Here is a 26,054-nt window from a genome sequence, read left to right on the forward strand (position 1 = left end):
ATTCCCTGCTTTGGCTTTCATAGAGGCTTTGTTGGCATCCAATTTATGTGATTTGCACGAATCCTGAATTATTCAAATTTAGTAGGTTAAGCAATTCTTAAAGCTTCAATACGAATCGATTAGTATCAAATTGATTTGCTTATCTCTAAACATTGATGATTTATCTACAGTGGCTTGCAACAAGTCTACCACACACTCTCTTTGGTATACACTGGCACAGTACAGCTGACAATAGTGGGTATGATAATAAACGTGGGGCACACATTAGACAGATTTAGAGGAGAATTGCAAGAGATAAGACTTCACAATTGCCAAATTCCTTCCGTAGACCAAAATAAGAAATCTTATAGGTATCACAAAGGATCTCTAGTTGAAGTTCAGTCTATCGCTCATGTTCTACTCTTCTCTCTTTGGTCTTTCCGACTTTCTCAGTACCATAAAGTTGGAATCTTTTCAAGATCTTCAGAAATTGACTATGAATGGCTGAAGAAGAAGCTGGAATCTGAATATTTCCGAGATGCTGTAGAAAACGTCCAGTCTTATTATATATCCAACAGAGGCTTCAACCAGTTCATGACTAACGTCTCCAATTGTACCTTTGGGATCTTGTATCACACCAAAAACCGAGGGAGGATCAATATCACAGATGTCACCGACTCTCTGTATGACGAGGAGCTGGACTACATGTCCCGGATGATGAGTAAGTGACAACGTACATGGCACAGGCATTTTTACAGAGTCTTATACAAGTTGTCCAACCCAAAAAATTATATGGAAATTCAGTAAAAACATTAAGATGGTGATATAGCTGAATTGCTGCAGGTTCCTCAATCCCTTCTGGTCCATGGTTCTCCAGTTTCACCTAAGGTCTCACCATACGAGAAAGGTTCCTGTGTCGGCACGCTGCCTTCTCATTATGTGAGGGGTTGGCTGGCTGCTCATTTTAATGGCTGTCATAACTTCTTTGGTCTACACTTTGGTGGTGACAGAGAAGGAGACTGGCTTAGGCATTGGAATGAGCAGTCGGCCGACTCCCTTCACACACAGAACTGAGGAGCAAGGAATACGTTCCTGTATGGAAAGTGAGATGGAAGTGGAGTGGCCAACCTGGCGCCACCGGTGTAATTAAAGTATTGACTTCTAAATATTTTTTTTCTTTTTTTTAGAAAAGATAACCTCATTAGTGTTTCTTATTCGAGGCTTCATTAGAATCTTGGGTCTCCTTGAATTTGATTGGTCGTTTTGGTTTTGGTTACTTAGTCTTTGTCATATTGGTCTTAAGGCCGCTTTACACGCTACGATATCGCTAATGCGAAGTCGTTGGGGTCACGGAATTTTGTGACGCACATCCGGCCGCATTAGCGATGCCGTTGCGTGTGACACCTATGAGCGATTTTGCATCGTCGCAAAAACGTGCAAAATCGCTCATCGGTGACATGGGGGTCCATTCTCTAATATCGTTGGAGCTGCAGGTACGAAGTAGTTCATCGCTCCTGCGGCAGCACACATCACTCCGTGTGACGCCGCAGGAACGAGGAACCTCTCCTTACCTGCGGCCACCGGCAATGAGGAAGGAAGCAGGTGGGCGGGATGTTCGTACCGCTCATCTCCGCCTCTCCGCTTCTATTGGGCAACGGTTCAGTGACGCTGCTGTGACATCGTTGTGACGCTGAATGAACCGCCCCCTTAGAAAGGAGGCGGTTCGCTGGTCACAGCGATGTCGCAGGGCAGGTAAGTAGTGTGACGGGTCCGCGCGATGTTGTGCGCCACGGGCAGCGATTTGCCCGTGTCGCACAACCAATGGGGGCGGGTACCTATGCTAGCGATATCGGTCACGATATCGCAGTGTGTAAAGTGGCCTTTAGACTAGGATTGGTTTTGGGTCTTCAGGGTGAAGATCACATCTGCAGTACAATAGATATCAATCCAATTATCAACCGAACATTATGGTCATTTATGATATAAGTGTCTTTACAGTTTATGTAATACAATGTTGAAAGAACTTGTTGGGGATTTATTTTTATTTTTTAGATAGAAATGTGATTGTGGTGGTCGATGACCTAAACAATGGAGACAATGAGGAGAAATCCCGGATCTTACGCAGCCAGCCCTCTATTAAAGAGAAAGCTTTAGATATGTTCCTGTTCACCGCAGAGGAGAAGAAATATTTAGAGCCCCTGATGAAGCTGAGAAACGTAATAAATGGAGGTAAGATGGTTAGAAATGAAGATAATTATTTTTTTAAGGGATTTTCCCATGAATATAATGTCTTTTTATAGATTAATACATGTCATGACTTTAATTTTCGTTATTGGAGTAATAAGATAAATGTGCAGTTTGTCTTCGATATTCAGATATAAGTCCTATCTGGGCGCACAAGATCGATCTCCATATAGAGTGTTCATCCATCAAGTCGCCAGAGCTCGAGATAGCGCTGAAGGCCGTTAAAATTAAAAATTCAGATCTCTGCGGTGTTACAGACCTTGTACTGAGTAGTCTATAATTTCTCTTACCATAATGAGGCCTCTTAATATCGGTCATACATGGAATCCCCCTGACTAGAGCAATCATGTCCGGCCGGCTTCTCCTATGAAGGCACGTTGCTTGCTCATGTGCGCTGCGCAAATTCCGACGAACTCCCAATAGCCTGTGGACTTGGAGCTCATACCGTGTTTCCCCGAAAATAAGACACTGTCTTATATTATTTTTTCCTCCACAAAATGCACTAGGGTGGGGCTTATTTTTGGGGACACACTGGTTAAGGGTAAGTTTACCCCCCCAAAAAAGGCTGACACTCCCCAGGAGAATCATACCAGACCTCAGATATCTGCATCGCTCCAGGGCCAGAGACCTGCCAACAGGCATGTGCTGCCAATGAGAAAGTCAGGAATGGAGACTGGTGCCTTGTACTAACCATGATTTTTGGAGGAAAACTACCTATAAGCTTTGCAGTGCACAGGGCTCCCATATCAGATGGGATTTTTTTCTTAATTGCAATTCTGAGAAATCCCTTTCACATAATGAACATTGCAGTTATATCTTAGAGCTGATGGTGTGAAATAAAAAAAGTGGAAGAAAAGAAGGTGTTAAAATTTGGTGCAGTGTATCATGTTTGCAATCTGGTTGTTTATGAAGTTACCTCTGTCCGTTATGTTCATGTTCTGAAAAGTTTGTTACCTAATCAATCAAATTTATCACCAGATTTCTCAATTTATACTGTATATTAATTGACATCTCCCCAGTGTCCTCCTCTTTGGGCTCTTCAATCTCTGTCTACCAAGTCTGATTGACAGCTCCTCGGTGCTCTTCCTCCCTGCTGCTGAATGTCTACCCCCTAACTAACCTTATTGACAGCTCCTCAGTGTCCTCCTCCCTGCTGCTGCTTAATCTCCGCCCCTAACCTGATTGACAACTCCTCAGTGCCTCTAGTCACTGCTGCTGAATCTCCGCCCCTAAATTGATTGACAGCTCTTCAGTGCCCCTCCTCCCTGCAGCTGCTAAATCTCCACCCCCTAACTTGATTGACAACTCCTCAGTGCTCCTCCTCCCTGCTGCTGAATCTCCACCCCCTAAGACCAGATTGACAGCTCTTAAGTACCCCTCCTCTCTGCTGTTGAATCTCCACCCCCTAACCTGATTGACAGCTCCTCCGTGCCCCTCCTCCCTGCAGCTGTTGAAGCTCCACCCCCTAACCTGATTGACAGCTCCTCAGTGCACCTCTTCCCCGCAGCTGCTAAATCTCCACCCTCTTACCTCTTTGACATCTCCAGATTGTCCGCCCTCTCAGCTACAGCTGGAATCTCACATTGCTCAGCACAAGCTGCAGCCATCAGATTGAGATTGAATACATTCAGACTCATGATCCCACTCACCCATTACATGGACTCATAAAATGCTCATTTTAATATCAGGATTATACATTAATTCTTATACATATTTTCATCATAAGCACACCAGCTTCATCAAGTCTAAGAGACGTATGTGATGTTGTATACAGTGCATTTTGTGAACATCTAAATAATTTACTTATTCTCGAAATTTACAGTGAAAGAGAATATTTATTTCCTGACCCCAAGTGTTGATTCAAGGGATCTGTATTTAGCCTTGGACTTTACTTCTACCTAAACCTTTGTGTTATATAGTGAGGGCCACAAGAGCACAACTGCCCGACACGTGGTCTGCACTAATGCAAAACAAAACCAGCAAGATCTCCAAGAACATTAAGATTATTTTACCTGCCGCCCCCGACTTTAGCTCCAGCAGGTGCATGTATTGATGAATCCAGACTGAGCCTCACTCCACCTAACCAGTCATCTCATTGATTTTGTTTCAGAAACTATAAAAGAAAATGAATGAAGTTTTAGTGGAAAATGGAGAGAGGTTCTGGAGAACATCGGAGCAGTAGACACGTCGGGCGTTGTGGTTATTTAGCTGGTGGCCTCCTTGGTCCTGCCGCTCCACACATTGTAGACCAGGGGGATGTTGTTGGCTTTTGGACTCCTCTATGAAGTTTATAACTTTAAGTTTTTGACATTTTTACTTTTCATATAATTTTATAAAAATGTCCTCTCGCCTCCTGCACCCTGTAGCTCCCGGTGAGAGTATATTCAGCCTCTGTACCCGGGACTATGTTATCTGTAGAGATGGATGACCTCAATAAAGAAAAGTCTTCAATGAAATCTCTATAATGAGAAAAAGGATGTGTTGTTATATTGGAATATAATGGTTAATATCCTCCCAATGGCTGATATCAATGTGTGGGTGATATTATATTATATTATATCCGTCACTAATCCATCAGATGACGCACCACTGGGGCAAAAGCGATCATGTCCACGCAAAGATTCCAAAAGCGGAAAACTTGGCTAAAAGCATTTTACTTATTTCCTGAGCCGGGCGCCCATCTTACTTTATAGCCTAATGTGTCTTCATCTCTGCTGTATAGTCTGGATGGGGCATCTGCCTTAAAGCATGACTGTCATACGGAGTTTTGCTCAAAACTCACCGAGTGTCATGGTGGCATCGGACGCTGTTCACACTACAAATTCTCACACTCCACATACAGTTTCTCTGCTGTTTAGAATTAAACAGTCAGGCTCGGGTGTCGACCAGCTGTGTGCGCATTTCTGATCTGGTTAGCAAGAGTTAACCTCTGCTAGCCTGCTGGGTACCTCTGGGATCACATGCTGTTGGAAAGCTGTCACATTTGCTCCCCGCCTTTTTGAGGTGGTGGAGTCTGTCTTCCCACAATGACTATAGCTTTGCTGTATCGGTCTGTGTGCTATTCTGTCCCAGTCCTGTTAGTGGTTATATTGCGTGGTTCTTGGAGTTCTTCTGTTATCTTGTTGTTTCCTCCCTGCTCTTATATTCATTCTTGCGTCTTATTGTCTTATACATCTGTGTGAGTGTGCTGTGAGATGTGCTTTGTTTTCCCATTTGTCTATCTCTGCTGGTTTTATCACACTCCTGTACTGGCCTCACCTGGGGTGGAATGGGGGTATAAAATCAGGCCTGGAGCAAGACCAGGTTGGTGGCTCAGACATCCTCACCTTCAGAGGTAACTCTGAGATCAGGAATAGCTAGGGCCCCCTAGTTTGAGGGTCAGTCTAGGAGCCCCGGTTCCCTGCTTTCCCTCTATCATCATGACAATGACTTGGCCAGAACTTCTTCGTGTGTTTTTTCATAGGGGCATATGTCTTTCCTATGACCTTGATGTGGCTTTTGCCTTATGACCCAGCTGGGTGGGTGGTAAGAAGTCAGACATACAGTAAATTAGGTGAGGATCCTCCTTCTGTTACATCCCCACCGGAGTTGGCTCCAGCAACTTCTACTTCGATCACCAGGCAACGCCGTGTTCTTGCTGTGGATAGTGCTGGTGATAGGAGAGTAGTCGATGCCAGCAGTGCTGGTGGGCGCAGGCTCTGCTCATCCACTGGGCTGCGTTTCCTTGGGACCACTGGCTGACTATAAGTGGCATGTGTCTTCCAGCTGAAGTTACCACCATTCAGCTACAAACAATGGGAAGACACCACACCCTTCTTATTTATCCTCCTGTCTGCTGACCACTGCCAGATATAGTTCTGTATTCATGGTTCCTGTCCTGGTTCTGTTTAGTGATTCTGGTGTGCTGACTTCTGCTTGTTTACTGACTACCCTCCTGCCTGCTGCTTTTGTACCTCGCTGCCCGACCCAGATTTGACCTCTGCTTTGTTTTCTGATTACATCATTGCCTGCTGATTCTGTCCCTGTTTTGCATTTCCCGGTTCAACCCTGCCTGACGACTACTCTCATCAGACTGCAGCCTACCACAGGTAGTGATCACCTTGAGCCCAGTGTAATTACAAATTCCTGCATAGCGGTTAAAGGGTTTCAGGGTTCTAGTGGTCCTGCTTGGTAAGTGGCCTCCTCTAGCCTATCCTTTACAGCCCGTCTGAGTCTGTGGATCCAGGCAGGCGTTACACTTTCACAGCTTGTATTGTGATTAGTGAGGAGAAAATCTGTTGAAACTTCAATTTGTCCTGGAAATTTGGTCAATGTCTAATTTATTCAATGTGTCTTAGTATTATACTTTCCAAAGAGGTCAAAGAGTGAGGAAGAAGCCCCTATCCCAAAAATATGCAATGCCAGGGATGAGGACTTCTTAATTAATTTACTCTGTAATACTTGCAGCCATAGTGGAAGTATTGCTTTTCTGAGCAGCAGCCGCCTCGTTATCTCACTTCTCAGACTTGAAGGATAATAAGGCACAAACCAGTGACATTGCATATATTAATGCTGAGTGCATTTCTGGCCACATTGAAGTGAACGGTACAATTCAGTAGATTTACTCATCACCGATCCCACTGAAAAATCTTCCACAGGGTCCTCACCTATTCTATGTGACGTCTTCCCCCCATTATTACTCCTCTGTCAGCAGTAGAGATGTTGCTGTGTTACAAGCAGCCGCCTCGTTACCTCACTTCTCACACGTGAATGATGGTTTGGACAATGTAACAGAAAACCCACCGCAGTTTGACTGTCAAAACTGGAGATTTACAAAACCATCAACTGGAGACAAGAACGCAAATAGATTAGGCTGAATCCTCCGATTTTACATATGGAAATCACTGGTGGCAGCTGTGAACTATGAGGCCCTGAAAGTTGCGACATCAGCGGGCACCGTCCTGTAATAGACACAGCGCCGGCCGGGGTCACCATCAGAACCGAGGCTGAGGTATGAAACAAGTCAGTGCCTCTCATTACATCCCCCAATATAATTCGATGTGATACCCGACTGACCCCAATATCTGATTTGTCCAGTATGGTCCGTTAGCAGCACAACATAATAAAAGACGTGCAAAATGTGTTATCTACTGTAGATAGAGGTGTTATCAGTCATTATAAAGGTGGGGGAGGAGGTGAGCTGTAACATCACCTATTATGAATGGTTGAAAACAAAGGAGAGCGCAAAATTAGGCTTTACCAGATAAATGGTGAGTTAGGTAAAATTGAAACCACTCACCTGGCAGGGTTGTGGCAGGCACAACTCCTATATAAGGTATAATTTAATGGCGGTTGCTGCAGCTCCACGTGAACAAGGTACTGGAGAAAGAATGGATGTAGTGCCGCGCTACCAACAATGTGAAGAAGTGTTAATTAATATTAGTAATTTATTTTACAGATCGACACGTTTCTGGGATCAAGTCCCCTTCCTCAGGACCATGGAAATCAACAACAGACTGTTTTTGATTTCCATGGTCCTGAGGAAGGGGACTTGATCCCAGAAACGTGTCGATCTGTAAAATAAATTACTAATATTAATCAACACTTCTTTGCATTGGTGGTAGCGTGGCACTACATCTATTATGAATGGTGGATCCTGTGTTATCAGCTTAATATTGAGGTGTTATCAGTCATTGTACAGGAGGAGGTGAGTTATGACATTTCCTAGTGTGTGGTGGATTCTGTGCTATCTACTGTATATAGAGGTGTTATCAGTCATTGTAGAGGAGGAGGAGGAGGAGGAGGGGATGTCTGTTCTGCATCCACTGCCATAGAGAAACATGATCACAAACAAATATCTCTTTCAATAAGGAGACGTGATACCGGACTGATTTGCGTGTTCACCTTGCTGATTCTGGAAGTGATTCATAGATTCATAGGGTCTTCACCGTATCACATTGGAGAAAGCTCGGCTCCCCGGCACAATGATATCACCATTGTGGGTCTTCGTCTTAATAATCGACTTCATCACTTTGGTCTCTGGGATTATGCTGAATGTCGCCATTATCATTATTTATATGAAAAACTGGAGACGACAACTGATGTCTGGTGGGGTTGATAAAATCGTCCTCACCATGGCTTTAACTAATGCTCTCCTCCAGGTTTTGCTCGGTTATGGAGGGTTATTATTTTCGCAGGTTTTTCTTCTCCTCGATGTCACCCTTCCACTGTTTCTCTTCACGTTCTTTTCTTTCGTTGATCTCTGTTTTTGGAACACCTCCTTCCTCTCGATCTGTTACTGCCTAAAACTGGTCAACTTTTCCCAGAAAGTTTTACTGTGGATGAAGTCCAGATTCTCTTCTGCTGTGAATGTGCTTCTACTGGGATCAACCTTGGGATCATTTCTTATTAATTCGCCCCTTCTATGGAAAACTACATGGATGAATCTAAATAACAATGGAAACTGGACCGTCGGTGACAGTAGACTTGACTTTCCTTTGTCTTTCTTACTTGTAAAGATCATATTTGGGAATTTTTTGCCCTTTCTTTTTACGTTCTTATGCATTCTGCTTAGTGTCAAGTCTCTCCTGAGACACATCTGGAAGATTCAGAAAAACTCGTCTGATATGAAATATTCCCATCTTCAGGGACATTTTGGCGCCATTAGGACAATGATTCTGCTGTTAGTCCTGGACTTGATGTTCTGCGTTGTATTCGTGGAGGTAAGGATACTTTCTCTGAACATTGGAGATTTCCTGGGGACCATCTCCTGGATAATTATCCTGCTATATCCTTCTCTACAATCTGTGATTCTAATCACTGGAAATCCAAAGTTACAGGAACATTTGTATTGTCAAAGAAAAAGATCTTCAGGACCTTCTAATGCGTAAGATTTAAATCCTGACTATTTAGTATATTACAGGCTGGGTCACAAAAAATAAAACCCTATGACCTAATCGAAAGAAAGAGATAGAAAATAAAACAATAAAAACATTCACTTTCATTAGATATTCATTTGAAGTTAACTATATTCACTATGTATCCTGTCTGGTAGTGACCACAAACTCTGCGTTGGGAGCGCTACATTGATGATGTCCATGTCCTATATTCTGGAGATGGAGACTTCTTCAAGGTTTTTGCTTTATACCTTAATCAAAATAAGATTGGATTTACATTTACTTGAGAAATAGGAGGTGAAAGAATTTAATTTCTGGATGTAAATATCCAGAGAGACCGGGCTGGTGCACCGGTTTCCACTAAATGCCGAAAACCAACTGCCACAATTTCAGAATGCCATAGACACCATGAGAAGAATCTTAAGAACGGCTTTACGAAAGTCAGTTTCTACATATTAGAAGAAAGGTTTTCTCACTCATTGATTTCAATCATCAAGCAAAAGACCTTAGGAGGAATAGTTTTTTGTGTTTCAGTTTTGATGGAGGTCTTAAAATACAAAGTAGGTAATAATAGAGAAGTATTATTGGAAAGAAATCAACAACCAATATTCTAGAAAACTACAAGACTTATAGGCATTTCTGATTATTAAGTGGATAATATCAACACTGGGGACATCTCTCATAGCAGACTCAGACCTACAAGACCAAATTTTCCACTTTCCAACATTAACCTTCATGAAGGAAATGTTGCTAGGCGATAAGTTGGTACATAGTCTCTATGAACCACCAAAATCATCAGGTAACTGGCTTATACTGGAGATGTGCTCACCTGTTCTGCCTCTGTGGCTGTCGCTCACCTGTTCTGCCTCTGTAACTGCCGCTCACCTGTTCTGCCTCTGTGGCTGCTACTCACCTGTTCTACCTCTGTGGCTGTCGCTCACCTGTTCTGCCTCTGCCTCTGTGGCTGCCCCTCACCTGTTCTGCCTCTGTAGCTGCCGCTTACCTGTTCTGCCTCCGTGGCTGCCGCTCACCTGTTCTACCTCTGTGGCTGTCGCTCACCTGTTCTGCCTCTGTGGCTGCCCCTCACCTGTTCTGCCTCTGTGGCTGCCCCTCACCTGTTCTGCCTCTGTGGCTGCCCCTCACCTGTTCTGCCTCTGTGGCTGCCACTCTCCTGTTCTGCCTCTGTGGCTGCTCCTCACCTGTTCTGCCTCTGTGGCTGCCACGCTCCTGTTCTGCCTCTGTGGCTGTCGTTCACCTGTTCTGCCTCTGTTGGTGCCCCTCACCTGTTCTGCCTCTGTAACTGCCGCTCACCTGTTCTGCCTCTGTGGCTGCCACTCACCTGTTCTACCTCTGTGGCTGTCGCTCACCTGTTCTGCCTCTGCCTCTGTGGCTTCCCCTCACCTGTTCTGCCTCTGTAGCTGCCGCTTACCTGTTCTGCCTCTGTGGCTGCCGCTCACCTGTTCTACCTCTGTGGCTGTCGCTCACCTGTTCTGCCTCTGTGGCTGCCCCTCACCTGTTCTGCCTCTGTGGCTGCCCCTCACCTGTTCTGCCTCTGTGGCTGTTGCTCACCTGTTCTGCCTCTGCCTCTGTGGCTGCTGCTCACCTGTTCTGCCTCTGTGGCTGCTGCTCACCTGTTCTGCCTCTGCCTCTGTGGCTGACGCTCACCTGTTCTGCCTCTGTGGCTGTCGCTCACATGTTCTGCCTCTGTTGCTGTCGCTCACCTGTTCTACCTCTGTGGCTGTCGCTCACCTGTTCTGCCTCTGTGGCTGCTCCTCACCTGTTCTGCCTCTGTGGCTGCCACTCTCCTGTTCTGCCTCTGTGGCTGTCGCTCACCTGTTCTGCCTCTGTTGGTGCCCCTCACCTGTTCTGCCTCTGTAACTGCCGCTCACCTGTTTTGCCTCTGTGGCTGCCCCTCACCTGTTCTGCCTCTGTAGCTGCCGCTTACCTCTTCTGCCTCTGTGGCTGCCGCTCACCTGTTCTACCTCTGTGGCTGTCGCTCACCTGTTCTGCCTTTGTGGCTGCCCCTCACCTGTTCTGCCTCTGTAGCTGCCCCTCACCTGTTCTGCCTCTGTGGCTGCCCCTCACCTGTTCTGCCTCTGTGGCTGTTGCTCACCTGTTCTGCCTCTGCCTCTGTGGCTGCTGCTCACCTGTTCTGCCTCTGTGGCTGCTGCTCACCTGTTCTGCCTCTGCCTCTGTGGCTGCCGCTCACCTGTTCTGCCTCTGTGGCTGTCGCTCACCTGTTCTACCTCTGTGGCTGTCGCTCACCTGTTCTACCTCTGTGGCTGTCGCTCACCTGTTCTGCCTCTGTGGCTGCTCCTCACCTGTTCTGCCTCTGTGGCTGCTCCTCACCTGTTCTGCCTCTGTGGCTGCCACTCTCCTGTTCTGCCTCTGTGGCTGTCGCTCACCTGTTCTGCCTCTGTTGGTGCCCCTCACCTGTTCTGCCTCTGTAACTGCCGCTCACCTGTTCTGCCTCTGTGGCTGCCACTCACCTGTTCTACCTCTGTGGCTGTCGCTCACCTGTTCTGCCTCTGCCTCTGTGGCTGCCCCTCACCTGTTCTGCCTCTGTAGCTGCCGCTTACCTGTTCTGCCTCTGTGGTTGCCGCTCACCTGTTCTACCTCTGTGGCTGTCGCTCACCTCTTCTGCCTCTGTGGCTGCCCCTCACCTGTTCTGCCTCTGTGGCTGCCCCTCACCTGTTCTGCCTCTGTGGCTGCCCCTCACCTGTTCTGCCTCTGTGGCTGTTACTCACCTGTTCTGCCTCTGCCTCTGTGGCTGCTGCTCACCTGTTCTGCCTCTGCCTCTGTGGCTGCCGCTCACCTGTTCTGACTCTGTGGCTGCCGCTCACCTGTTCTACCTCTGTGGCTGTCGCTCACCTGTTCTGCCTCTGTGGCTGCCCCTCATCTGTTCTGCCTCTGTGGCTGCCCCTCACCTGTTCTGCCTCTGTGGCTGCCGCTCACCTGTTCTACCTCTGTGGCTGTCGCTTACCTGTTCTGCCTCTGTGGTTGCCGCTCACCTGTTCTACCTCTGTGGCTGTCGCTCACCTGTTCTGCCTCTGTGGCTGCCCCTCATCTGTTCTGCCTCTGTGGCTGCCCCTCACCTGTTCTGCCTCTGTGGCTGCCCCTCACCTGCTCTGCCTCTGTGGCTGTTGCTCACCTGTTCTGCCTCTGCCTCTGTGGCTGCTGCTCACCTGTTCTGCCTCTGTAGCTGCTGCTCACCTGTTCTGCCTCTGCCTCTGTAGCTGCCGCTCACCTGTTCTGCCTCTGTGGCTGCCGCTCACCTGTTCTGCCTCTGTGGCTGTTGCTCACCTGTTCTGCCTCTGCCTCTGTAGCTGCCGCTCACCTGTTCTGCCGCTCACCTGTTCTGCCTCTGTGGCTGCCGCTCACCTGTTCTGCCTCTGTAGCTGCCGCTCACCTGTTCTGCCTCTGTGGCTGCCCCAACAATTCTACATTGGCTTTTTTGGTCTTCCTGGCCGGCCATGTCCTTGCCCGTGTTTTCTTCCTCTCTATGTTCATGCTTCTGGCACTGAGTAGACCCCAGGCAACGCTTGGCTGTAATTTATAATGTCACAATATCAGTATGTAATGTCATGTGTCGTTCACGAAGTGAAGGAAGAATGAGGACCAGAAAAGCCTGGAACAATAAGGAACCAGTGGAGGAGCAGGTATTGAGCTGCGGAAGCCATTTTTTTACCCCTATGCACATTATACTTTGCATACTTGGAAGAACCCAGAGCACAATAACACGCGACCGATTAACATTACATAATTTTAATGCTGATTGCATTTCCTGGCTACGTTGGAGCAAGCTATTATGTGTAATGTCTTCCCCCCATTATTACTCCTCTGTCAGTGGTAGAGATGTTGCTGATGGTACAAGCAGCCGCCTCGTTACTTCACTTCTCACGTGTGAACGATGGTTTGGACAATGTAACAGAAAACCGACCGCAGTTTGAATGTCAAAACTGGTGATTTACATAACCATCAACTGGAGACAAGAACGCAAATAGATTAGGCTGAATCCTCAGATTTCACACATGGAAATCACTGGTGGCGGCTGTGATTTATGAGGCTCTGAACATTGAAGGTAGACCATCAGCACGCACCGTCCTGTAATAATGCGCATTACCCCTCAGCACACCGGTCACTACTGCACCAAGCGCTTTTGCTTTATCTGTCCTGCCTGGGTTCTTCACCTGTGTATTGCTTTGGTAAAGGTCAGAGAGATCGAAACGACACATGTTTTGCACACCTTGCGGTTGAGCCGTGAATTAAAGACATATTTCCTACTGCCAATCTGAGAGCCAGATTCTTCTTATATATTGATATGGAGTGGGATCCTATCCGAGCACCATTATTTGAATCGGAGTGCAGTATTCCTTTTCTACTCATTGATTTCCCTATATTGATGTTTGTTTGGCTCCCTCCGCCCAAGACCAACATGGTCACAAACAAATCTCCCGCTCAAGAAGGAAACTTAACTCCTCACTGTTTTGCATTTCGAGGTTGCTGCTTCTGGGTGTGGTTCATAAGCTGAAGCGTGTCCACCACCATATCCCATAGAAACACTGTCAGAGAAAGCTCGGTCCACCGGCACAATGATATCACCATTTTGGGCTTTCATCTTATCTATCGGTATCATCACTTTGGTTTCAGGAATTGTTTCCAATGTTGGAATTGTACTTGTTTATTGCAAAAACTGGAGACAACATCTCACGGGTGGTGGGGCTGATAAAATTGTCCTCACCATGGCTTCCATCAATGCTCTCCTCCAGATCATTGTCACTTATGGAGCCTTTTTATTCTACTCCCAGATTTTTCTTCTAATCCTCGATGTCACCCTTCCACCGTTCCTCTTCACGTTCTTGTTTTTCATTGATCTCTGTTTTTGGAACACCTCATGGCTCTCCATCTGTTACTGCCTAAAACTGGTCAACTTCTCCCAGAAGGTTTTACTGTGGATGAAGTCAAGGTTGTCTTCTGCTGTGAATGTGCTTCTCCTGGGGTCAACCTTGGGATCATTTCTCATTAATTTGCCTTTTCTATGGACAGCTACAAGGATGAATATAATTAACAATGGAAACTGGACGGTCGGTGACTATAGAATTGACATGCCTTTCCTTCTGATACTTGTGAAGATCATATTTGGGAATTGTTTGCCCTTTCTTGTTACGTTCTTATGCATTCTGCTTAGTGTCAAGTCTCTCCTGAGACACATCTGGAAGATTCAGAAAAACTCGTCTGATATCAAATATTCTCAACTTCAGGGACATATTGGCGCCATCAGGACAATGATTCTGCTGTTAGTCCTGGACTTGATGTTATGTGTTATAGTCGCAGGGGTAATGTTATTTTCCTTACAAATTGGTGCTGTCCTGGGGACCATGAGCTGGATAGTGATCATGCTGTATCCTTCTCTGCAGTCTGTGACCCTAATTACTGGCAATCCAAAGTTACAGAAACATGTGTCTTGTCAAAGACAAAAATCTGCAGGACCTTCTAATGTGTAGGATATTACCCCTAACTAGAATATTATAGGGTGGTCACCAGAGAAACCCAAAAGCCAACTATTGACCAGGTAACCGTGATTAGAATATCCGTAGAGCTTCTATGTACACAGCTGATCATATTTTGCATTAAAGACTGTATGACCCATAACCTATGCGCAGATCAATTCTATAAATTCTGGGGCTATAGGTGCAGCTCATGTGATTTTTTTGTGCCACGACCTATTGTCCTGTGAGAAACTGTCATTCTAGGTATGGGGAAGTACCGAGCGAATGGCGAAAGGGACAGGAAGGGAGACCCTGTGTCCAGGAAAGGGGGAGGTGGTGACCTGTTACGAGGGGGACCCGGGGAAGCGTGCCAAGATGGGAAATGGACTGCTTCCGCCGGTCAAGGTCCACTGTGCGGTGTAAGGGACCGCCGCTATGGTGGGTGAAGAGTGAGCGGGTTGCTGCTAGCGATCGTCTGGAATGTCACAGACGATCTATGTACACCGATCTGCCCTAACCCCTGAGGGTTGTATGGCACAGATCTCACGGCTCGGTGTACCTGTTGCACGGGGAAGCACAGAGGTGCCCACGCACGTGTGCCAGTGGAAGTCACGAGAATATGGCACGAGGGTAGCACAGAGGTGCCCACGCACGTGTGCTTTCAATAACCAGGTGAGTCCAATGGAGACTTGAGGAGCTCACCTGGGACAGGAACACGGCCTGTTGACGGGGGTACTGCCGGAGCAGCAAGGCAGGAACACGGCCTGCAAACGAGGTACTGCCGGAGCAGCAAGGGCCAAGCCCACAAGAGACAGTAATGCCTGAGCAGTGGCGTGGCAGCACGCTGCCAGACATCCAAACATAGAAGGACGGTCGCGCGCCGCCATGATGGCAGGGGGAGCTTTTAAGGAGGTGCAGCTCCACCCGGGGGCGGGCGCGAGGCGGAGATGACGGACTTGACCCAATCAGGGTCCACGACGTCCCAGCCTGGCCAGTCAGGATTCACCACGTCACCAGCCTTGTCATCAAGCCGTGTGACGTCAGTGAGCGAATCAGGACCCACCACGCATTGCACATGCTCACCCTCCTGCCTCTGGGAAATAGAGGCGGGATCCTCGGTCTCACAATGTGCAGAGATAACGGGAATCTCACTGCTTCCCTGAGCAGTAAACCTCTGCACATTGCGCAGCCTCGCAGACCTTCGGGGCCGCTGAGCAGGAGAGTCTGCGGCAGGCCAGGAATGGGAGACCGCTTCACTCCTTGTAACAGGAGAACCACTAGGTGTCACCCTTCTGCTGCCTCTCTGAGAAGGTATCTCCTGCACACTGCGCAGTCTGGCAGACCTTCGGCGCTGCTGAGCAGGAGTGCTCGTGGCAGGCAAGGAATGGGAGACTGCCTCAGTCCTTGCCTCAGGAGAGCCACGAGATGTAACATTACCCCCCCGTCTAGGCCCCCCCCCCCTGTCCGTGCTCAAAGGCCGCTATCAAACCCGGGGCGCGGATATGATCCTCCAACTCCCAGGATCTATGCTCCGGACCACGGCCGGCCCACTCCACGAGGTAGTACCTCTTGCCCTGTATGACTTTTGTCTCCACAAGTTTTGCCACCTCAGGGTCGTCGGACGGGGAGTCGGTTTGAGCCGGCAGGGACCCCGAGAATTTATTAAGTCGTACGGGTTTCAGGAGGGACACGTGAAAGGTGTTGGCTATAGCCCAGCGTGGAGGGAGCTGGAGTCGATATGCCACTGGGTTTACCTGCTGTAGTACTTTAAACGGACCCAGATACCTAGGGGCGAATTTGGCTGCCTGTACCCGTAGGTTAACATTCTTAGAGGACAGCCATACTAGGTCACCAGGGGCGAAGGATGGTGCAGGGCGGCGGCGAACATCAGCCGTTGTCACCATCCGGTCTTTGGCCCTTTTAAGAGCCTCTTGGGTGTCATCCCAGATCTCCCGGGCCTTGGTCGCCCAATCCTCCACTCTAGTATCGAGTGACGTAATGGGCATCGGAACCGGGATTCTGGGATGTTGTCCGTTATTGAGTAGGAACGGAGTCTGGCCAGAGGATTCATGGACCGAATTGTTAATGGCAAATTCGGCCCAAGGAAGGAGGTTAGCCCAGTTGTCGTGGTGCGCGGATATAAAATGGCGGAGGTAAGTTACCAAGGTCTGATTAGTCCTCTCCACTAGTCCATTGGTCTCGGGATGGTATGCGGAGGAGATGTTCAGCTCTATCTGCAGGAGCTTACAGAGCTCTCTCCAGAAGCGAGACGCGAACTGGGGACCCCGGTCGCTCACCACCTTGTCAGGCATGCCATGCAACCTAAATACATGCCGAATGAACAAGGTGGCGAGAGCACGTGACGTCGGGAGTCGTGGGAGAGGCACCAAGTGGACCATTTTAGAGAAGTGGTCCGTGATGACCCATACGACCCTGTGCCCTGCTGACTTGGGCAGATCTCCCAGGAAGTCCATCCCTACCACTTCCCAGGGACGATCCGGCACTGGCAGTGGGTGAAGAAGACCTGCCGGTCTCTGCCGGGACGGCTTATTCCGAGCACACGACATACAGGCTCCCACATATTCCTGTATGTCCTGGGGTAGTCTCGGCCACCAATAATGCCTGGTCACCAGGTCTCTGGTCCTTTTGACCCCGAAGTGACCCCCGACCTTGGAGGCATGGGCCCACGATAGCACCTCGTTCCGTAGTTCAGGGGGAACGAGGGTTTTGCCAGGTGGCACCTGGTCCAAAGAAGTGGGAGTGACCATCCTCAAGCTGTCCGGGGGTAGTATAAGACGAGGCTCCTCCTCGTCCTCCTCCAACACAACCATACAACGTGACAAGGCATGGGCCCGTACGTTCTTCTCACCGGCCAGGTGGCGGATAATAAAGCGGAAGCGGGAGAAGAATAAAGACCAACGGGCCTGCCTTGGGTTCAGGCGTTGTGCTGTCTGGAGGTATGTGAGGTTTTTGTGGTCAGAAAAAACCTCAAATGGATGCTTCGCACCCTCCAGGAGATGCCGCCATTCCTGGAATGCTAGTTTCATCGCCAGTAACTCCCTATCCCCTATGGAGTAGTTCCTCTCGGCCGGAGAAAAGGTCTTGGAGAAAAAGAAACACGGATGTTTCCTTCCTCGTTCGTTTTTCTGGTACAGGACTGCACCTGCACCGACCGAAGAGGCGTCTACCTCCAGTAGGAAGGGTTTGGAGATGTCTGGACGATGAAGGATGGGAGCTCTGGAGAAGTGAGTTTTGAGAGTGTGAAATGCCTCTACCGTTTCCCGTGTCCATGCTTTGGGATTAGCGCCCTTGCGGGTAAGGGCAATGATGGGTGCTGCCACCGTCGAGAAGTTGGGAATGAACTGGCGATAATAATTGATAAACCCCAAGAATCGCTGGATCGCCTTCAGCGAGCGGGGCTCAGGCCAGTTCATCACTGTCTCCAACTTCCCCGGATCCATTGCTAACCCCTGACTGGACACTATGTACCCCAGGAACGGCAAGGATTCCTGTTCAAAAACGCACTTTTCCAGCTTAGCATATAACGAATGGGTGCGGAGCCTCTTAAGTACTCGGATGACATCCCTCCGATGGGTGGTAAGATCGGGGGAGAAGATAAGAATGTCATCCAGGTATGCAACCACGGAAAGATACAAATCCCGGAAAATGTCATTCACAAAGTCTTGAAATACGGCGGGGGCATTGCAGAGTCCGAAGGGCATTACTAGATACTCGTAGTGACCGTCCCTGGTGTTAAAGGCGGTCTTCCACTCATCGCCCTTTCGGACTCGCACTAGATTATACGCCCCGCGTAGATCCAGCTTTGTGAAGACCTTTGCCCCGCGGAATCGATCAAATAGCTCAGTAATGAGGGGCAAAGGGTATTTGTTCTTGATTGTGATTGCATTTAATCCCCTGTAATCGATACAGGGGCGCAGATCCCCTTCCTTCTTCTGCACAAAAAAGAACCCTGCACCAGCCGGTGAAATAGACTTGCGAATGAACCCCTTCGCCAGGCTGTCCTGAATATATTTGGACATAGCCTCCGTCTCTGGAGCAGAGAGTGGATACACTCTGCCCCTAGGGGGCTCGGAGCCTGGCTTCAGGTCTATTCGGCAATCATATGGCCGGTGGGGAGGAAGAGTATCTGCGGCCCTTTTGGAAAAGACATCCCTGTAGGCCTCATAAGGTGTCGGTAAACCCGGCCCCTCAGTATTCCCTGAGGACCCAACCGACCTAATGGTAGCGGGTGGTTCGGTAGTCACGAGGTGCTCTCTACAGGATCCTGCCCAGGATGAGATCTCCCCTGTTGCCCAGTTGAGTATAGGAGCATGCTGTCTCAACCAGGGAAGACCCAGTAGGATCTCATCCGTCCCCCCTGGAAGCACCAGGAAGGACACCTGCTCATGGTGTCCCGGTGGTACATCCATCCTGAGAGGGATGGTGATCTGGGTGATAGGATCGAGTAGTATGGACCCGTCGACTACCCGGACCCTGAGTGGCTTGGGCAACAGAACCAGGGGAACTGAGTATCGGGTTGGCAGGGAGGTCGAGATGAAATTGCCTTCAGCGCCTGAGTCCAAGCAAGCCAGGGCAGAGAAGAGAGTAGTGCCGAACTGCAACTGGGCGCTGATAGTCAACCTAGAGGGAGAAGTAGCGTCTAGAGTCCCCCCTCTGATAGAAACTAGACGCTGTCTTTTCCCGACGGTTTGGGACATAGGGTAGCTATGTGTCCCCTTTGCCCACAGGAAAAGCAGATGACACAAGACCGAGAACCTGGGGCAGAGGAGACCACCTTGGACACTTCCATTGACTCCACGGAGTCGCCTACAGGACTGGCTGGGGGACCTGTCTGATGGAAGACGGGAGTCAGACGCTTTTTAGGCCGAGAAGACGTGGGTGCTGAAGAGACCTCGAGCCTTCGCTCCGCCTGGCGGATGTCTATGCGAGAGGCAACCTGAATCAAGGACTCTAAAGTGGCAGGCACCTCACGTGTGGCCAGTGCGTCTTTGACAAACCCTGCCAGGCCCTCCCAAAACACAGGGACAAGGACCTTATCCGGCCAGTCCAGCTCTGCGGCCAGTGTCCTAAAGTGTACAGCAAAGTCCCCGACTGAAGCAGACCCTTGCCGAAGTCGTAGGAGGCGCAGCGCGGAATCGTGGGTGACTTGAGGCCCGAGGAACACCATTCTCATGGCCCCAAGATAAGCTGCTAAGTTATTCACCACACGATCTCCGTGCTCCCACAACGGCGTGGACCACTTCAGCGCTCTCCCTGTGAGCAGGGACTGGACGAAGGCTACCTTCGCCTTCTCGGTAGCGTAAAGAGTCGCGGACAGCTCTAAGTAGGTGGTAACCTGGTTTATAAACCCACGGCACTCAGAGCTGTTGCCGCTAAAGCGCTCTGGAAGCGCAAGGCGAGGAGACCTTCCGCCCAATAGCACAGCCTGGGTAGCCGCCTGGGTGGCGACTGTCGTCAGAGTAGTCTTATCGGAGGAAGACTGCTCCACTGCTGCCAATCGTGACTCCAACTGCTGCACATAACGCAGCAACTGCTGCTGCTCTTCAGCCATAGCCAGACCTTTGGCGCGACCGTAATGTTACGAGGGGGACCCGGGGAAGCGTGCCAAGATGGGAAATGGACTGCTTCCGCCGGTCAAGGTCCACGGTGCGGTGTAAGGGACCGCCGCTATGGTGGGTGAAGAGTGAGCGGGTTGCTGCTAGCGATCGTCTGGAAAGTCACAGACGATCTATGTACACCGATCTGCCCTAACCCCTGAGGGTTGTATGGCACAGATCTCACGGCTCGGTGTACCTGTTGCACGGGGAAGCACAGAGGTGCCCACGCACGTGTGCCAGTGGAAGTCACGAGAATATGGCACGAGGGTAGCACAGAGGTGCCCACGCACGTGTGCTTTCAATAACCAGGTGAGTCCAATGGAGACTTGAGGAGCTCACCTGGGACAGGAACACGGCCTGTTGACGGGGGTACTGCCGGAGCAGCAAGGCAGGAACACGGCCTGCAAACGAGGTACTGCCGGAGCAGCAAGGGCCAAGCCCACAAGAGACAGTAATGCCTGAGCAGTGGCGTGGCAGCACGCTGCCAGACATCCAAACATAGAAGGACGGTCGCGCGCCGCCATGATGGCAGGGGGAGCTTTTAAGGAGGTGCAGCTCCACCCGGGGGCGGGCGCGAGGCGGAGATGACGGACTTGACCCAATCAGGGTCCACGACGTCCCAGCCTGGCCAGTCAGGATTCACCACGTCACCAGCCTTGTCATCAAGCCGTGTGACGTCAGTGAGCGAATCAGGACCCACCACGCATTGCACATGCTCCCCCTCCTGCCTCTGGGAAATAGAGGCGGGATCCTCGGTCTCACAATGTGCAGAGATAACGGGAATCTCACTGCTTCCCTGAGCAGTAAACCTCTGCACATTGCGCAGCCTCGCAGACCTTCGGGGCCGCTGAGCAGGAGAGTCTGCGGCAGGCCAGGAATGGGAGACCGCTTCACTCCTTGTAACAGGAGAACCACTAGGTGTCACCCTTCTGCTGCCGCTCTGAGAAGGTATCTCCTGCACACTGCACAGTCTGGCAGACCTTCGGCGCTGCTGAGCAGGAGTGCTCGTGGCAGGCAAGGAATGGGAGACTGCCTCAGTCCTTGCCTCAGGAGAGCCACGAGATGTAACAGTGACCCTTGACCAAGCCTACGGCTGGGCCGTGACTTCCCTCACCACCCCAGATAGGTTCCACACCTATTCGGCGAGCAGGATACCTAACCCTGGTTGGCCCTGACCTGGGACCTAGATAGGTAATGGATGGGATAAGCTCTTCGTCAACCCAACAAAGAGCCAAAGGAAACACAGGGATAACAAACAAGGGAAAATAAACAACTTATCTCCAAAAAGATTCAGGGAGAGGGCCTACAACATGCAATGAAGTTACTCCAGTTGATTGCAAACCGCCTGCTTGCACTTGGATCTTAGTTACATAGTTACATAGGTTTAAAAAAGACCTCAGTCCATGTAGTTCACCTTCCTCCACCAATTCTACATTTTGTCATAAAGTCATTTATAACCAACAATGTTCTGTATACTGAGGAATCATCCGCCCTGATATAAAGCTGTTATAGTATCTGCCATTACTACCTCCTGTGGTAGGGCATTCCACAGTCTGACTGCTCTAACTGTAAAGAACCCTTTCCTGTTTAGCTGCCGGACTGTCTTTTTTTCCACTCGCAGTGAGTGTCCCCTGGTCCTTAGTACTGTCTTTGGAAGAAATAAGTCATGTGCCAGTCCTTTATATTGACCACACATGTATTTATACATATAAATGAGATCTCCTCTGAGACGGCTTTTTTCTAAGTTAAACATATCTCACTTTTTCCACCTCTCATCATATGGGCAGCCTCCATTCCTCATCATACGGGCGGCCTCCATTCTTCATCATACGGGCGGCCTCCATTACTCATCATACGGGCGGCCTCCATTACTCATCATACGCGCAGCCTCCATTACTCATCATACGGGCGGCCTCCATTACTCATCATACGGGCAGCCTCCATTACTCATCATACGGGCAGCCTCCATTACTCATCATACGGGCAGCCTCCATTACTCATCATACGGGCGGCCTCCATTACTCATCATACGGGCGGCCTCCACTTCTCATCATACAGGCGGCCTTCCATTACACATCATACGGGCGGCCTCCATTACTCATCATACGGGCGGCCTCCATTACTCATCATACGGGCGGCCTCCACTACTCATCATACGGGCGGCCTCCATTACTCATCATACGGGCGGCCTCCATTACTCATTATACGGGCAGCCTCCATTACTCATCATACGGGCGGCCTCCATTACTCATCATACGGGCGGCCTCCATTACTCATCATACGCGCAGCCTCCATTACTCATCATACGGGCGGCCTCCATTACTCATCATACGGGCGGCCTCCATTACTCATCATACGCGCAGCCTCCATTACTCATCATATGGGCGGCCTCCATTACTCATCATACGGGCAGCCTCCATTACTCATCATATGGGCAGCCTCCATTACTCATCATACGGGCAGCCTCCATTACTCATCATACGGGCGGCCTCCATTACTCATCATACGGGCGGCCTCCACTTCTCATCATACAGGCGGCCTTCCATTACTCATCATACGGGCGGCCTCCATTACTCATCATACGGGCGGCCTCCATTACTCATCATACGGGCGGCCTCCACTACTCATCATACGGGCGGCCTCCATTACTCATCATACGGGCGGCCTCCATTACTCATTATACGGGCAGCCTCCATTACTCATCATACGGGCGGCCTCCATTACTCATCATACGGGCGGCCTCCACTACTCATCATACAGGCGGCCTTCCATTACTCATCATACGGGCGGCCTCCACTACTCATCATACAGGCGGCCTTCCATTACTCATCATACGGGCGGCCTCCATTACTCATCATACGAGCGGCCTCCATTACTCATCATACAGGCGGCCTTCCATTACTCATCATACGGGCGGCCTCCACTACTCATCATACAGGCGGCCTTCCATTCCTTGTGCTAGTCTAGTTGCCGCCTTTGAACTGACTCTAACTTCTGAAGGGAGTTAGAGCTATCACAAGCACAGACCAGAAGGGAATAAGAGTATTTAAGGACATAAAGGGAAGTGGTGATGAAAACAGCTGAAAGGGTGTGAAATTCAGCAGGGTCCTAAAGGGCAAGGGATAAACCCCAAACAGAGGAGGTACATAAGATACCATATAGACCAAGCAGGAATAATAGAAAGTGAGGAAGCAGTTTCTGCAGCCAAACACTGAGACCTTTTATAGCCGGACTCCACAGGGCTCTGTCATCTGTGATACACCCATGACAGTACCCCCTTCTACGAGTGCTCTCAGGACCAGGCTTATCCAGATGGGCAGCATGAAATGAAAGAACCAACCTTGTGGCATTTACATCCGATGCTGGGACCCAGATCCTCTCCTCCAGTCCGTACCCCTCCAGAGCACCAGGCATTGAAGGGAACAATATAAAAAATGAGAGTCAACAATTTTAGCTTTTTTAAATTCTAAATTGCCATTAACCATTGTTGGGGCTGGCGGCCAGGGAGACAACTCCAAAGGCACCACATCTGATTTTGCAGTTTTTTGTCCGGCCCTCCGCTGCCGCACTAAATCCCTGCGGCTCCGGCTCAGGTTTCATCTGCCATCTTCACTCCTCACGGCCTTCAGTGCTGATCAGCTCTCAAGTGACATCATGATGACATGAACAGTGCCCATCGTGACATCACATGAGGCCCAGAGGTGGGAGGCGCTGAAGAGTAAAGAAGAAGATGGAGGACAAGCTGGAGCCACAGGGAGCAAGCGAGCCAGCGGAGAACAGAGCAGGGAGCTGCCACAACCAGACAGATGAGGGGAGGGTGAGTATAATGTTACTTTTATTTTCTAACTCCTTCCCCTCAGAGCTTAATAAACACCTTCAATTAATATAGCTTTTATTCCAAATTCAAACAAATCTTACAAAGTTGAAATTTTGGTTCATTTGATGACCCACAGATGGACCTCATTCATTTCTTACACTGCTCTGGTAAAATGAAAGCTGAGCTCTGATTGGGCAAAATGAAAGCTGAGCTTCGTTTGGTTGCTCTGGTAAAATGAAAGCTGAGCTTCGATTGGTTGTTCTGGTAAAATGAAAGCTGAGCTCTGATTGGGCAAAATGAAAGCTGAGCTTCGTTTGGTTGCTCTGGTAAAATGAAAGCTGAGCTTCGATTGGTTGTTCTGGTAAAATGAAAGCTGAGCGCTGATTGACTCCTCTGGTGCAATTCAAGCTGAGCTCTGATTGGGTAGAATGAAAGCTGAGTGTTGCTTGGGTATAGCTGGGCTTTGATTGGTTGCTCTGGTAAAGTGAAAGTTGAGCTCTGATTGGTTGCCGTGGTTAACACATTTTTACTGTAATTTACTTGTAAAAAGCACACAATGGAGATCATGATAAACGGGTCTGGGGGTTCCCTCAACCGACGATGGAAGTAAGCGAACATTAAGGGGACGTGTAAGTAAAATTATTGGATTTCCAGATATAAAATCTGCACTCTAATCTTCTTCTACAACTACAATGAAATATCTCTAAAAATGAGAGAAAATTACCAGAGGAGATTTCTTTATTGGTGAGAATTCCTCCAATCCGTGACAGATGTATGGAAACATTGTGAAGATTTCCTATGAAATATCAGTCAATAAAGAGACTAAAATTGAGCGGATTCACAAAAAAACAAATTCATTATGACTTTTTATTGAAAACTTTCGATACTGGAAAATCCAAAATTCTCATAATTTGATTAGTATACGGTAAATCCAACAGAGAGGGTGAGATAGAAAGCAAATTATTCTCCCCAATCCTAGACCGCCATCTGACTCCATTCACCACCTCCACCGCCCCGGCTCACACAAGCATGGGGGGCTCAGAACCAGAGAAATGAGGGTCTCTAATGATGATCATTGAAGCAGCGGTGACGGAGGAGTCCGGGACTGTGAGAGTTATTTCTATTCTTACCTCTTCTCCTCCTCGGAGTGCTTTGTTTTGGGGTCTGGAGAGACCTCCGACCATAGGAAGCGTCTTTTCTTGGTAATCAGGACACTTTAGATGCAGACCAAATTTGTTCAAACCAAATTGAATCTGCAAAATTTGGGTAAAACAAATTTTGGGAGACTTTATCATCTCATAAAGGGACATAATTTTAGTGATAAAGAGTTCAGACAAAAAAGATCAGATGGATGAGGAGTTTGCAGGAAACATTTGAAGACGGGGTTTATATTTTGGAGTGAAGACTCTATCCAACAATTGTGGTTTTCCTATGTTCACTTTACAGTAAGGTGGGCTTTTCACATTGCGACATCGGTAGTGATATATCGTCGGGGTCACGTTGTTAGTGACGCACATCCGGCGCCGTTACTGACATCGCAGCTTGTAAACCCTAGGAGCGAAGATCACCGATCGCAAAAATGTCAAAAATCGTTGATTGGTGACACGTTGCTCCATTCCATAATATCGTTGCTGCCGCCGGTACGATGTTGTTTGTCATTCCTGCAGCAGCACACATCGCTATGTGAAACACCGCAGGAACGACAAACATCTCCTTACCTGCGTCTACCGGCAATGCGGAAGCAAGGAGGTGGGCGGGATGTTATGTCCCGCTCATCTCCGCCCCTCCGCTTTTATTGGCCGACTGCTTAGTGACATCGCGGTGACATCGCTGTGACGCCGAACGCACCTCCCCCTTGAGGGAGATATTGTTCGCCGGTCACAGTGATGTCACCGACCAGGTAAATGCGTGTGACGCTGCCGTAGCGATAATGTTCGCTACGGCAGCTATCACAAGATATCGCATGTGCGACGGGGGCGGGTGCTATCGCGCTCTACATCGCTAGCATTGCTAGCGATGTCGCAGCGTGTAA

General features: G+C 49.0%; 3 protein-coding genes across 3 annotated transcripts; all 3 read left to right on the top strand.

Annotated features, from left to right (window-relative positions):
- Nucleotides 1-240: 240 nt before the first annotated feature.
- LOC142246823 (uncharacterized) lies at nucleotides 241-4,749 on the top strand. The gene is made up of 3 exons (XM_075319872.1): nucleotides 241-700; nucleotides 2,032-2,208; nucleotides 4,334-4,749. The coding sequence occupies exons 1-3, from the start codon at nucleotides 241-243 to the stop codon at nucleotides 4,354-4,356; spliced, it is 660 nt and encodes a 219-aa protein (XP_075175987.1). The 3' UTR covers nucleotides 4,357-4,749.
- A 3,437-nt stretch (nucleotides 4,750-8,186) lies between these two features.
- On the top strand, nucleotides 8,187-9,092 carry LOC142246824 (taste receptor type 2 member 4-like). Its single transcript, XM_075319874.1, has one exon. The coding sequence runs from the start codon at nucleotides 8,187-8,189 to the stop codon at nucleotides 9,090-9,092; it is 906 nt and encodes a 301-aa protein (XP_075175989.1).
- Nucleotides 9,093-13,840: 4,748 nt separating this feature from the next.
- LOC142246825 (taste receptor type 2 member 40-like) lies at nucleotides 13,841-14,602 on the top strand. Its single transcript, XM_075319875.1, has one exon. The coding sequence runs from the start codon at nucleotides 13,841-13,843 to the stop codon at nucleotides 14,600-14,602; it is 762 nt and encodes a 253-aa protein (XP_075175990.1).
- Nucleotides 14,603-26,054: the final 11,452 nt, after the last annotated feature.

Source organism: Anomaloglossus baeobatrachus, chromosome 7 (genome assembly GCF_048569485.1).
Source record: "Anomaloglossus baeobatrachus isolate aAnoBae1 chromosome 7, aAnoBae1.hap1, whole genome shotgun sequence".
Taxonomy (NCBI): domain Eukaryota; kingdom Metazoa; phylum Chordata; class Amphibia; order Anura; family Aromobatidae; genus Anomaloglossus; species Anomaloglossus baeobatrachus.

What these genes read in the sequence shown, in the direction of transcription:
- LOC142246824 (XM_075319874.1), top strand. Translation starts at nt 8,187, where the DNA reads ATGATATCACCATTGTGGGTCTTCGTCTTAATAATCGACTTCATCACT.
- LOC142246825 (XM_075319875.1), top strand. Translation starts at nt 13,841, where the DNA reads ATGGCTTCCATCAATGCTCTCCTCCAGATCATTGTCACTTATGGAGCC.
- LOC142246823 (XM_075319872.1), top strand. Translation starts at nt 241, where the DNA reads ATGATAATAAACGTGGGGCACACATTAGACAGATTTAGAGGAGAATTG. An exon ending in CTACATGTCCCGGATGATGA is followed by an intron (nt 701 to 2,031) that starts GTAAGTGACAAC and finishes TTTATTTTTTAG; the next exon opens with ATAGAAATGTGATTGTGGTG. An exon ending in GAGAAACGTAATAAATGGAG is followed by an intron (nt 2,209 to 4,333) that starts GTAAGATGGTTA and finishes ATTTTGTTTCAG; the next exon opens with AAACTATAAAAGAAAATGAA.